General features: G+C 33.0%; 2 protein-coding genes across 3 annotated transcripts; one reads left to right on the top strand and one right to left on the bottom strand.

Annotated features, from left to right (window-relative positions):
* Positions 1-428: 428 nt before the first annotated feature.
* LOC106101072 (senecionine N-oxygenase-like) lies at positions 429-9,348 on the top strand. Its single transcript, XM_013280171.1, has 8 exons — positions 429-624; positions 4,312-4,511; positions 5,293-5,431; positions 6,560-6,731; positions 6,805-7,077; positions 7,313-7,473; positions 7,903-8,046; positions 8,543-9,348. The coding sequence occupies exons 1-8, from the start codon at positions 544-546 to the stop codon at positions 8,744-8,746; spliced, it is 1,374 nt and encodes a 457-aa protein (XP_013135625.1). The 5' UTR covers positions 429-543; the 3' UTR covers positions 8,747-9,348.
* LOC106101071 (senecionine N-oxygenase-like) lies at positions 7,552-14,281 on the bottom strand. 2 transcript variants are annotated; one of them, XM_013280169.1, is made up of 9 exons: positions 13,975-14,097; positions 13,488-13,690; positions 12,302-12,440; positions 11,702-11,873; positions 11,094-11,369; positions 10,852-11,015; positions 10,366-10,509; positions 9,887-10,115; positions 7,552-7,829 (listed from the first exon to the last, which is right to left on the bottom strand). In XM_013280169.1, exons 1-9 carry the CDS (start codon positions 14,023-14,025, stop codon positions 7,795-7,797), a joined length of 1,413 nt encoding a protein of 470 aa, XP_013135623.1. In that variant the 5' UTR covers positions 14,026-14,097; the 3' UTR covers positions 7,552-7,794. The 2 variants fall into 2 exon arrangements, with proteins under 2 accessions (XP_013135623.1, XP_013135624.1); XM_013280170.1 differs by lacking the exon at positions 13,975-14,097 and adding an exon at positions 14,140-14,281 and having other exon boundaries at positions 7,553-7,829.
* Between the last annotated feature and the right edge of the window lie 6 nt (positions 14,282-14,287).

Raw genomic sequence — 14,287 nt, 5'->3', positions numbered from 1 at the left:
ACTATTATTTACACGTAACGGCAAAAGTAAAAGTGAGCGTATTCGTTTTGTAGGAAGTTATGACGTATTTAATATTTATAGCGTGTTTATATGTATTCTGATCAACATGGTCTGCGGTTTTCAGTAAATTTCAGTCCTGTTTGAGAACAGAATTGAACTTCTCACCTATGCTTGCATCTACAAGATCCCACATTAGAAGCACTTACCCGATTTAAGTTATAGACTGATTAAGATTATTCTTCTTAAAGCAAATATGGTATCTTGTTCCACAATAGATTGATCTCAATTATTAAGGCAGTCTAATGGATTACTAAATACATAGGAACAAAAGCGCATCATTAACATATTTTTTTATATATTATGTTAAGCCGATACAGGTATGTGAGTCATGGAGCCTTCATTACGAAGGCTGCAAACTGGTTGGTCCCTTGCTCGCCTCAATCTCGTCGTGTCTTCATACGAAGGCAGACCATCGGTGGCGTCTGCCACGAACTCGATAATAAATTACGTTACAAATAAAAACAGTGTTCTAATTCGTTAATAATGACTCGTTATCTGTGGTCAACTGTGACAGTTCTGTGTTTGACGAATTTGGCGCTAAAATCTACAAACGGCCAATCAGAGGTACAAATTAAATTAATTTATCGAAATTCATTTATATTATTTTAACAATAGTTTAAATCTAGTGTTAGGTTATTTAATGTAAGGCAACAAAACATAGTTTTTTGGGTGATTTCATTGATGTATAACAATTTATCTACTTATATATGAGACACTAGAAATTAATATTTCTAATTCTCGTAATTTAATAATTACGAAGTATCAACGCGAATTATGAAAACGATAATTTTACAAATCTTTTATAATCTGGTTTTATTTATTTAATAACAACAATTATTTAGTTTATTATAAGTTAAAATTCAGAAATAACTCTTTCATAATAGTTACATGTATGAAGTAAATATTCATACAGACCGTTTGCAATAAAAAAATCAAGAACATTTTTAGATTGGTGGCCCAAACTTATAGACTTAACTATTTTATAGGATAAAATAAAAAATATGACAAAAACATTTATGGTGAACAAAGTGCGCGTGCGATGTTTGAAGCGCAGATAATGCAGTTGGTAAAACGGGAAGCAAACGGCGACTCGCACCATGTTTGTAGGACAGCCGAGTGGTACGAACACGTGCTAGTTCGTGTCATAGATACCATAGGTACATATAAATATGACATTTTAAATATATCTATGTTAATTCCAGACGAATTAAAAAAAAATCAAAACCTAGTAGCCTATGTGTTCTTTTAAATTATCCCATACGCTTATGTCAAATTTTAACTTATTACTAAACTTTATAGATATTGTTACAGTTTATAGTTACCTCAAAGTGCTTAGTTAGCGATGTCGTATTTCAACACAAAAATAAATAAACTTATCCGAAACAAGTAGCTATGTAATTGAAGCCCGGTGAAGATTCTGCTCAGTTGGTCAGTCGTGTCATGGTCGAAAGTAACAACGGGGTGTACAATGGCATATTAATGTGTTGTTTATGGAAAATGCCGCTGTTACGATACAAGCAGCAGTCCTTGACAGCACTCACAGCCTGTGGAGGCGTGAATCCTATAAATTAATAATCTAGACACGATGCCAGAAGAATTACGCTTTATAGATGAACATTTCAATCATTATTCCTTGCTATTATGTACATTAATACATTTAATTATAATAATATAGACATAAACAAACGTCGTAAAATTAGATCCAGTTCAAAAGCAAAAATCTTTGATAAGTAATGTTCAATATGTACTTATACATTTTTGCATAATGCGAAAAGATAAATATTTGACTTCAAATAATATGACGTCAGCTTCGTGTATATATTTATATGGTCATTTCAAATATTTGTAAAGTATAAATTGTAAATATAGGCCCACAATCTCATAAGTACTAGTCTTACAACATAGTTATTGCAGCGTTGACTTATTTAGTACTAATCGTACCTTGAGTTTGAAGTGAACGTCCGTATTTCCTACTCAAGTGCCCATTCTATTCGTGCTTTGTGCTTTGTAATTATCTGTCCATAAAATTATTGCACACTACAACAGTGACTGGAGTTATCCTTGTGAATAATATTAAAGTATTGTTTGTAATTAATTTGAATCCAATAATCGTATAGAGTAAGTAAATTGCAATGGAACGTGTTATAAATCTATCGTAACATTATAAAGAGGAAAGATTTGTATTTTGGTATGTATTGAAATAATTCAAAAACTATTAGGCCGATTTTAAAATTCCTCCACCGTTCGAAAGGTAATTTATCTGTGAGTAACATACTCTACATTTTAAACTTATTTTTTCAATTTAACGCGGACGAAATCGCAATAAGAAATAAAAGAATCAAAATTATGTAGAAGTCCAAAAACCTCGCAGATCAACGTTTAAATGACGCACAGATGAGTTTATGGAACATAATTTCTAATAAAGAATTCGCATATTATTAAAACGGTACAAATAAATAAGTCATTGATCTTTCTGCTTTTAAAAATCATTTAGTGGGCGGAGAGGTTAACAGATGATGCAGATTGACACCGTTTTTGGATTTTTTTATAACAATAATTACAATAACTACCTTGACCTGACAAACTGTCAGTCGAACATAATCAATTATTTATAATTTTTAGTGCTCATCTTATGAAATACATAACTTTTTTGATACCAGTTTATTTACTTTCATACATAATGTATGAAACGTATGAACGTTTCTATCCCGGCTGCTAATGCAGCTCCTTGCACGCAACTTTCGCTTTCTTGATTCCGTATTATAGACTATTATTCTGTGAACGTAATTCATTTACAAGTTTATGCAATTGCATGTGTTAATGTTAGATTCATTACGATTTTTTTAACTAGGATGAAGAAATAATATAAAAAATAAAATATTTTTCATTATTTAGTCTTCTTTAAGTTAAAAATCGCATAAGATTTATTCTTAGTTTACGTCACCTGAAAAATAAGTAAATGTGTTTGGAAATAAAGAATAAAAATTGTCTAATCTTGTGTTTTTAAAACTGTAGGTCACTATAAAGTTTAAGAAGGCTTGAAAAGCTTTCGCAGGTTTTTTTTGCGAAATTCCGAATAACCAGATGAATTAGGTTTTTACAAAATGTTAGAACTTTGTAGTTTTTTCAAGTATGAAGGCTTTACTAAAAAGGAAGATAAGTATTGCACATAAAAGTACTAATAGAGATTTACTAAGCATCTTAATTGAATTTCATTGTCAAAGGATGTGTTAGTGTTGTAAGTTTATGCAAGAGTCGTATACATTGGCCCTTCGCTTGTGACTTTACCTTAATCACATTCCCAAACATTGTACAGCATTACTATCTACTACTTATGTTTAGGTAACTACATACATCGCAAACTGTCAAATGTTGCTATCTATAGTTTTCATAAAAGTTTTAACGTACTTAAAAGAAAAATATATTCCCTTTGTCTTTACCTCTTTACTAACCGATTTCCACTTTCTACTTCATTCTTTATATTGCATATGTATATTCTTTTCCTTTTTTACACAATTCTTTGTTACAATTAATCTTTTTGTGATATCATCAGACATATTGGAAATAGTTTGCTTGGTTAGTTCATTATTATTCATCGAGTTTAGTGTCTGATACAGAGCATTTAGTAATTAATGACGTAATTGCTTCAGATCTATCTAGATTCTAATTATATTGAATACTAATATCTACTCCGTGGTAGAGTGATGCAAACGTTTGTAACGTGTGTAAGTTTTTCATTAAAGAAACCCGTTGATAATAAAAAATAAACATTTTGATTTTACATGCCCATGAAATATGACTTCCGTACTAATTTCTGTAATGTTAGTAGCCCACGTACCCCAATACAAGTATGAACAGATTCGTAAAGGTTTTTATTTTTTAATTTCACACGGTACAATCCGGCACGATTGATTTGAAACAATTTCACGGGCTAATTTTTGAACTATTTTCTTACCTAAATACAAAACATAAGTATGATGTCTAAAAGTCTCTAAATTTTTATCACAAACAGATATAAAACTAGAAGGAACAGCCAATCTATCAAATGGGAAGAATTCTATATGATACTTGTGAATCTGCCTGTAATTGCACTTGGAATTATTAATTGAAATGATTTTATATAGGAACTTTCGACGAAATGTGTCAGCACGAACGTAATAAGACAAAAACAAAACTTTTTTAAGTAAACACAGGCAAAAAGTAACACGACACTTTGGTTATCTATCATTAATAGTCATTTCTTTGTTTTAGGCGTTAATAGCGAAGCATGCGTGTGTAATCGGCGCCGGGTACTCAGGTCTGGCCGCTGCTAGGTACCTCCAAGAGTACGATGTCAACTTCACTGTGTACGAGGCGTCGCGGCATATTGGAGGTACTTGGAGGTTCGACCCACACGTTGGCACTGATGAGGATGGCCTACCACTCTTCACCAGCATGTATAAGAAACTCAGGTATAAATTTCAGCAGCTTAGTGCGTCTGCAGCATTATTTATATCTCGCTACATCTAAAAAGGTGTTCTACTCAGACTCTAGCTAAATTCCAATCTACAAAATTTGAAAACAATAATAACTTGTAATTAATATAAAAAGCTAGAAGCTTGACTTGATAATAAGTCCAAGGAAGAATAGAATACGAATTAAATTATACTTTAGACTCCAAAATAGACCAAGCCGTACAGTCAAAATAGATATTTCGGGCAAAAATAAACCGTTTAAATTATTGAATTACTATATGCTAAGGACTATAAGTACAGAGTATGTTTTAAAGCGAAAGTTTAACTTGCTGAACTCATTGCTTCATATCCAGTTGCCTAATGTCTTAAGTAATTGAGTAGATACTAATTGACGTAACTCATAGCATTTAACTCCTAATCTATTGACCAAATATAGAATCGAAGTTACGATAGATAGGTCATCTATTAGTTTGCTACCGTATTTAGTTTAATTGTAGTAATCCAAAGATATCGTAACACTAAAATTGTATATGCGATATTTTATAAAGATGTTTTTAAATATATTTAGAGCGCTCAAATGAATCGCGAAACGATATAATACCTACAGAAATCTTAATACATTAATATTTAAATGAATGGCATTTTGCTTTTACATTTTAGTGTTGCTATTGCGTAATAATTTATAATCTATACTAATATTATTTTTGTATGTATTGGAATAACTCAAAATAAATATTTATTATATTAACAGATTTTTTGTGTTTCTGTTTATTTCTAGAACAAATACTCCCCGCCAGACGATGGAGTACGCGGGATTCCCTTTTCCAGAAGACACGCCGTCCTACCCCTCCGGCGGCTGTTTCTACAAATATCTACAGAGTTTCGTTAAAAAATTCGATCTCATGAAGTATATTCGAGTAAGTACCGGATCCCTAATTTTAGTCCCTTTTCATAAGAGGAAAGGATGGTAATGAAGGTGGATTTGACAACAGAGGAGACGGTAAGAAACGGGAAATATACAGTATAAAAAAAAGTTTCTTGTCACCAATACTTATAAAATATATCATAACACTTATTATTTCTTCTTCAATCGATCGATCTCTTATACACAATATCTGTTATATACAACTGTGAGAACCCACGGTTACAAATAAATGGTTCCCTATAATAAAGTTGGTAAGCAAATGTTGCAAATGAAAGTAGCCTAAGATTACGGTATCATAATTTAAGTATCGTAGTAATAAATGAACGTAAATAAATTGAACATCCTATTAAACTATTAAATAGTAATAAAAATGTAGTAAAAGTGAAATGCAGCAACATTCTTTTATCAGATATGTTTTATACAAAGAGTTAAATAATGATTAATAACTAACTGTCGCCTGCGACTCCGTCCGCGCGGAATTAAAAAACAAAAGCAAGAAGCCTAGGTGTTCTTCCAGACTATGTTCTATATCAATGGTAAATTTTATCGAGATACGTTAAGCTACTAAGTTTATGAAACATCCATCCATCTATCTCATTTCATCATCATCCACTTATCCCTTACGGAGGGTCGGCACAGTATGTGCTGCTCTTCCATACATCTGTATCAGCCGTCATATTTGAATCCACTCCTTTCTTAAGCATATCCTCTTGTACACAATCCATCCATACTTTCTTCGGTCTTCCTCTTCCTTTGTAGCCATCCACATTCAATCTCAACACTTTCTGGTTTATGTCCCCATCATTTCGTCGCATAACATGTCCATACCACGCTAACCTTTTGTTAATCTTTAACGCTAATCTCATTTCATCAACATTCGTATTTATAACATTAGTAAGATAGTAAAATTAAGTACCTCAAAACTGTCAGCAATTAATTGTGAAGCTAATTAACAATCTTGTTCATTAATTATCAAGCCACTGTGAGATTATATTTTACTGAATCATTTTTGATTATTTTATCGATTAAGAACTCTCCAAAGTTGTTCTGGAAATCCACATATCAAAAGGACCCAGTGAAAATAAACAACGCAATAAATAAGTTATTGTATTTCTTGAAGTTCCGGAGTCTAGTGACCAGAGTGCGTTGGGCGAATGACCATTGGGAACTGACTTACGTTGACAGCAAAGATAAGAACAGTTACACTGACGCCTGCGACTTCATAATCATCGCTAGTGGACAGTACAGCAACCCAGTGAAGCCTACATTCCAAGGACAGGATAGTTTTAAAGGTCAGTTTACTATCTAAAATAATGCCCGTGTAGTAAAAATTGGAAATCTCCTTGTTCTTTTTTTGTTCCCTAGGTAATATAATACATAGTCACGATTACAAGGACCCTGAGACGTTCCGAGGTCGTAAGGTGATGGTTGTCGGCGCGGGCGCATCTGGCCTCGACCTTGCTACTCATTTATCCAACGTCACCGCCAAGCTGGTACACAGCCATCACCTGTCCTACAACCAGCCCAAGTTCCCCGGCAACTACGTCAAGAAGCCAGATATTGATCTCTTCAGGACAGATGGCGTTATTTTCCAAGATGGATCCTACGAGGATATAGATGACGTCATATTTTGTACTGGTATGTTCTTAATTTCATAGATATAATGCTTATCGACTGATTTGGTCGTTTGATCGTTTCTCTGATTACTTTATTTCCGTTTAGATTTTAGATATGGACAAGTGGAATAATAATGTGAAGTATAAAAGAAAAAGGAAGATATTCAAATCTTTATCATTATTTTAATGAATCGCATCGGGCGTACGTTACTCAAATTTTCAATTTTCTTAGTTCTTTGAGTAATTTCATATTCCAGGGTATGAGTACAACCATTCGTTTGTTGACGAGAGCGCCGGGCTGACGGTGTCGGGCAAGTTCGTGCTGCCGCTGTACCAGCACATCGTCAACATTAGACACCCCACTATGACCTTCCTTGGTGTTGTGGGGAAGGTCATCACACGAGTAATGGATGCCCAGGTACATACTCTTATGGGTAAACGTTTAAAAAAATTGCTTAAGCTATTACAATAAAACATTTAGTTATTCTTTGTTTCTTTATTCATTTCTGGCTGTATTTTTTTTATTTGAACAAACCGAATTATTTCGGTATATGAGAATCTTAACGTCTTTCCGTTCCATAGACCTAGATCATCGGCGACGTCCACGGCTATTAATGTCTTTTAATGGTTATCCATTAACGAATTGTCTTGTGCTCCAAAGATCGAGATGTAAAATTTGTGACCGTTTAAATACATAGGCTTTTTTCCGCACTATCGCATCACTTCAGCCAGCCCGTGATCATAGTGCATGAAACTGTGCCGAAACGTCGGGAGCTAAAACAACCCAATCGTTAGAATCCTGTGTCTTACGAATTTTATATAGGAATTTTGTGTATTTGTGGTGTAGGCACAGTACGCGGCGGCGCTGGCCGGCGGTGTGTTCGAACTGCCGCCGCAGCAGAGCATGTTGAAGATTTGGCTGGAGCACGTGCGTTCGCTGCGCAACAACAACTTGAGGATCATCGACGTTAACCTCGTTGGTGACGATATGGTAAGATAGTATACTGCTATACTGATAATGGTTGTCTTAAATATTCAAAAAAGAGATAAATCGATAACACTAGTTGGCCACTCGCTTGGTGCTCTACCACGACCACATAAAAGAGAAGCGTCAAGTTAAATGCGTTTAGTCTGATTAATATGGAGGCCTGTAGTCTACTTCCCCTTTCCACAAGTACGTACAGTCGGAATTCTGGTGTTCTACAGAAATTTGATCCTTTCAACGATAAACTCCTCATCTTACAAAAACCAAAGTAACAGTTAACTGCGCAAACGACACAAACTTTCTGTACAAATACATTTATAAACTGTGTTCTAATTTGTATCTTAATGTGTACACAACGTTGAAACGACTGTAGCCTTTAAGGTGGAACACCACCCGATTCCCCAATTATACAAGGAAAGATATTGTATATGGCAAGGGGAGAGCTGGGGGGGGGCGTAGGTAGGGGAAATATCCTATTTATGTACTACATTGTCTGATGCAGGACTATTACTTCGCGAAGCTAACGGAAGAGGCGGGCGTGGTGCGCGCGCCGCCCGTGCTTAAGGCGATGCGGGACTTCAACGCAGTCAATCGACTGGAGGACCTCCTCAACTACAGAGACTATGACTACCAGATCTTAGACGACAACAACTACGATAGAACGTACAACCCTAGAAGAGAAGACACGTGCTCTATTCAAATATAACTGTCCTATTGGATGACGGCCAAATACTGAAACGAATCTAACCTATGTTTATTATAACTTTAATTTCCGCGCTGATGAAGACATGGGCAACACCTAGTCTTAAATAATTCGCTTTATTAGCGCCGCTTACAATCTGATAGACGTCATTTGTAAGGAATTTGGAGTTTTAGCACGAGCTTTTAGAACGTTTTAGTATTCGGACGTGGATGTGTCTGATGACAGAAAATAAGAGCTGCTAATTGGAGTAATTTCCTTAAAAAGGCGTACAAAGTTAACATTTCACGTATTAATATAATGATGTACAGTCAGCTGCAAAAATAAATATACATTTACAAAGCTTCGGATACTTGTATACACTTTCGTTTAAAAAAATGTATGTATATATTTAAGATGGGAAGTATACGGACGGACGTGCATGTATATTTTTGAAAACGAAGACGTATAAAGTTTCAAAAGGTTTATAAATGTATATTTATTTCTGTAGCTGACTGTACTTCTTGTCAATGTTAATTGAGAAATTCGTGGGACAGTATTGTAATCAGTGTTGTTTAGTGTTACCATTAGTTGTATTTTGATGGTGAATAAAAGAAGTTTTATAATAATATTTTTATAATAAATAATCTTTAAAAATCCTCCGTTATGTAAAAATATATAGAAAATACTTTAAAAACACAATACAATTACATAATTTTAGAGCATGTTATTAACTTAACATAAATAAAAAAAGTATAAAGCTTGAATAGGCGTTTAAATTTTAAAAAAAAGTAAATACATTTTACTTAACATAAATTAGTAAATGCGTGCCACAAAAGCGAGTTGATTTACTAAAATAGCTATTTAACAATAACATAAGTATTAAAAATTAACTTGTTTTTTAAACACATCACATTTGAAGCTTTAATATTTTTACATTTAAATACAAGATTAAGTAATATCAAAAATTAGACTAGCAATTATAAAAAAAAAATTATCTGATCCACACAAACTTAAAAAGTAGTCAAGCATTTTTTTCCTCAAAATAAGTGTCAGTAATGATAGATTAATGTTCAACAAATACAAAAAATACTCTAATCTACTATTAGTTCTACTAGTAGTTAATACTTACTACTACTTAATACAATAATTTGATTTGTTACTAACCATCCGCAACAAACAGTATACTTTCAGGCACCTTGCCGTTAAGTCTATCACGTTTTTTCACACGTACAATCCTCCTAAACGATTTATCATCGATCAGTTCGTAAATATAATCTCTATAAGTGAATAAATTTTCTAGCTTTGCTTCATTGCTTACGTTTCGTAGTTTAGACATGACAGGGGGCACTCTGTCTATGCCAGATTCATCACATAGTTCCTTGTAATACTGATCCTGGAGATAAAAACATAAAAAATAGTATCAAAAAGATATCGCTTGTTAAATAGGCAGCTATTGTCCAAGCGACACATTCAACAATCTAGTAAAAAATTACTAATCAAATAGTACTCTTACTAAATAGTAAACTTAGCTAACAGAGGGACACGATTTAATACACCCAATAAATATCATTACCCTGTCATTCTCATCAAATAAAAGTTAAAAGCTTCTGATATGGAAATCAGTGGACTATAATTTCAATTACCTCTTTATCTCCTAACAAATGTAAATCAGACATGGGTCGTCCATTAGAGTGAATAACATCAACTTCCTTTTGCCAAACATTCAACATCTCTTCCTTGGACGGCAGAGAGAAATCACCCTTTATAAGTGCTGTGGTGTAACGAACCTGCAAAATAAAGAAAAATATAATATAATAAAAAAAAATATAAACTATTAATATTAATTAAAACAATATATTAAGATACTTCAGTATTTATATTAATTAAGAAAAACATTGTAATACAACCAACATATATTTGTAAAGTAATTCAAACATTTACATAACTTCCTAATCAACTTGACTGAGCCTAGAGGTGTATATGCTGATATCTATATTAATATAATAAAGAGGAAAGATTTGATTGTTTGCATTGAATAGGCCCCGACACTATTAGATTTGAAAGTGTTTTTCTTCTTTTTAAATTTAGCGAGGACAAAGTCGTGAACAAAAGCTATATTATATATTTACCTGGGCGTTTAAAGCTACGATATGGCAGGCGCGCCTCACCAGGCCCAGCACCACCATACTGGGTTCATTTATATTCACAAGACATTTGTACAGCGGGACCACATGGTCCTTGTTGACCGTTAGACCACATGATGAGTCCAGATAAGGATAAGTGTAGTTAAATCCTAAAATAGTGTGATAAAGTGAGAAAACATTACGTCATTGCATAATTAGAGGCAAGAAAAGACACAAATTACACTTACCAGTGCAGTAAATAACAACATCAATCTCTATATAAGTACCGTCAACAAAAATAGCTCCAGTTTCGTTAAATTCCTTAACATCAGGTTTTCTTACATACTTGTCTGGGAACTTGGTTTTACTATTTTGTTTAGAATGGTGGCTGTGCACCACTGTGTTAGCGTAGTTAAGCATTTCTATAACAATATCCCATGCGGAGGTTCCCCCACCCACGATTAAAACACGTTTGTTTTCGTATATAGTAGGAACTCTATAGTTTTTGGTATGCAATATTTCTCCTGGAAGTTGAATTTCAGATTACAATGATATACTAGATATATATGTGGTAGAAACCCACTATGGTGTCAAAACCCACTGACTCTTACTAATATTATAAATGCAAAAATTTTGATTGATGGATGTTTATTAGAGTTTGAAGCCAAAACAACTGGACGGATTTTGATGAAATTTTGGTATAAATGTAGAGGATAGTCTGGAAGAACAGATAGTCACTTTTGTTTTTTTTTTAATTTCACGCGAACGGAGTTGCTGGCCAAAGCTAGTAATTAAAATAAAATAGAATTATAGTCAAATTTCAAACAATGGGTGACCACTAGTATGAAATAAAAACCTTTAAAAAGTTCTTCATTTGGAATTTTTGGCTCATTAGGATTACTAAAGTGTCCAGTTCCTATAATAATAAAGTCATATTCATCTTCTTGCTCTGTTCCGTTTAGTACATTTATGGTTTTTACTTTCCATACATTTCCTTCCCGCCGCACTGATGTGACATTCTGAAGAAACTGTAACAAGTTATATAATTAACAAAATTGTATATTTAGGTTCCCAAATGCTGTGATAATATATTGTTCACATTCATTCATTTTAAATAATTCACATCCATAATTCAAATACAACTAAATAAAAACAACATTAGTAACATTCAGCTTAAACTCTCTTGGCATTGTATTACAAAATTCTGGTGTACTTACTGCGTTGCAAGCGCAAGCGACCCAAAGTGGGTCCTGGCGACCGACACTAGAGAGCGAAATTCTGGTTTAAACTATTCGAATTATTTGATGGATTTTACATTAAAAATCGACTTTTGGAGAATAAATCCCCATACTTCAAATTCAAAACATAAGATGAGTTCACATCTGAGTAGATATATCTTTACATAGATTTTTCAGAAACAAGAAACATGAGTTTGTTCTGATAATCAGTTACTTACCTGTATATACTTCTTTAAGTTAAAATGTTCAGCATAAGACACAATGTAGTAATAATATAATTCTGCATTAGGAAAGAAATGCAAATGTTTTGGTATTGGAAAACCAAGTAGTTCCATTGTGGGATGTGGTAAATTTAACCTGATTTAATTAAAAACATTATTCCTAATATAAAAATAGCAATGGGTTATAAAAAAAGCTAGCAATCTTACTAATATTATAAATGCGAAAGTTTAGATGGATGGATGTTTGTGAGCGTTTGTAGCCTAAACGGCTGAACGGATCTCCATGAAATTTGGCACAGGTTTAGAGCATAGTCTGGAGAACACATAGGCTACTTTTTATCCCGGGAATAGTTACGGTTCCCGTGGGATTCATTAATTTAGTTTTTTAATGTTTACTCGATCATTCTGCAACGTTTCAACATATCTTATTGAAATTTGACACAGATATAAAACAAAGTCTGGAGTACACATGGGACAAGCTTCATCCCCGAGAAATGTCCGGTTCCCGAGGGATACGTAGCTTTTTGTAATTTATATAGTTTGTATGTTTTCGAATACCACGCGGACGAAGTCGCGGGCAACAGCTCGTTTTATATAATTAGCATGATTTTTTATTTGATATTTAAGTGTTAATGTGGATAGTCTCAGTAAACAAGTCCTCTGTTACAACCTAATCCTTTTCCTATCTCTACCTTCCCTTAAAATTATTCTGTTTAATAAGTGATTGATAAAAAAATATTACTTTAATCCTTATCAGATAAAATCAGTATATTTATACAAAATGAGAAATAAGAAATAAATATAACAGTCTTTCACAGATAACAAAGAATTACTTATAGTCATTTCCTTTAGATTAAATAGTTGTTAGAAATGATTACAGTGTACAATACCATGTATTACAATAATTAAACAAGTGTATTGATAAGCCAGTGGTGTTAATGAATCACATCTTTCATGAATTTGGTTAAAAATCATGTTTTAATCTCAAGACTTAATGATCTGCTTTGAAAGAGAAGTATATATATTTAATAAAGCATATAACATTTTATTTTTTGATCATGATGTCTTTGAACAGCATTGCAGGCAACTGCAAATATAGTCTATATATATAGACCAACTGTTAAGTTGTTTTCTTAATTTAACATAACCCTCATCACTTACAAAATGTATAAGTAATGCTTACCTTAAATCTCCAAACATACTTGTGTGCAATATTGAGTTATAGTGATCAGTTGCTCGTGTTGCTTCATATTTCCACATACCACCCAGATTTTGAGAACATTCTAAAACTGTAAAGTTGATTCCTTCATCTTTTAAACATTTTGCAGAAGTAAGACCAGCAACCCCAGCACCAATAATACAGACGCGAGGTCCATTTGATTTAGCCTAAAATCAATTTTCTTGTTAAAAGTATTTCTATAAAAAGACTAAACCGACTTATCTGTATTGTGAAAATATTGCGTTAGCAAACTCTTCTGAGTTTTTATAACTTTAAAGTTTTTAAATGGTAGACATTAGTACATAGAAATTATTTTGAAAATTCGAATTATCTTGGTTTCATTCAGATTTTTTATTAAATTGTTTAAAGTCATAGGATCTCACTCACATTATTTAATTATAAATTAGTTAAGTGTATAAAATATTCTATTGTACAAGTACTTGAGTATTACCGATTGCACAATCTCCCAAATTAGTAACCACATCATTGACACACAAAACATTACACAACTTTACACTTTATTTTCCCCTGTTATGACTACTAATGTTTTAACGATTAGCATAACTTTTTTAGTCATGTAAAAGTAAACAAAAATATTACCGGCAAAAACACTTACCATAATTTATACGTCGGAACTAATTAAAAAATAGGATTTTTTTGAAGAAAAATAAAATAGAAGTGGAACTGTGGGAGGCCTAAAGTGTAAAATAATTAAACCCAACTACATAAATTACAAAGCAAAATTCTGAGCCAGCCAAACAAAG

Source organism: Papilio polytes, unplaced genomic scaffold (genome assembly GCF_000836215.1).
Source record: "Papilio polytes unplaced genomic scaffold, Ppol_1.0 DF824024.1, whole genome shotgun sequence".
Classification (NCBI taxonomy): domain Eukaryota; kingdom Metazoa; phylum Arthropoda; class Insecta; order Lepidoptera; family Papilionidae; genus Papilio; species Papilio polytes.
The sequence above is the reverse complement of the archived record's forward strand: the minus strand, read 5'-3'. Positions and strand labels throughout refer to the sequence as shown.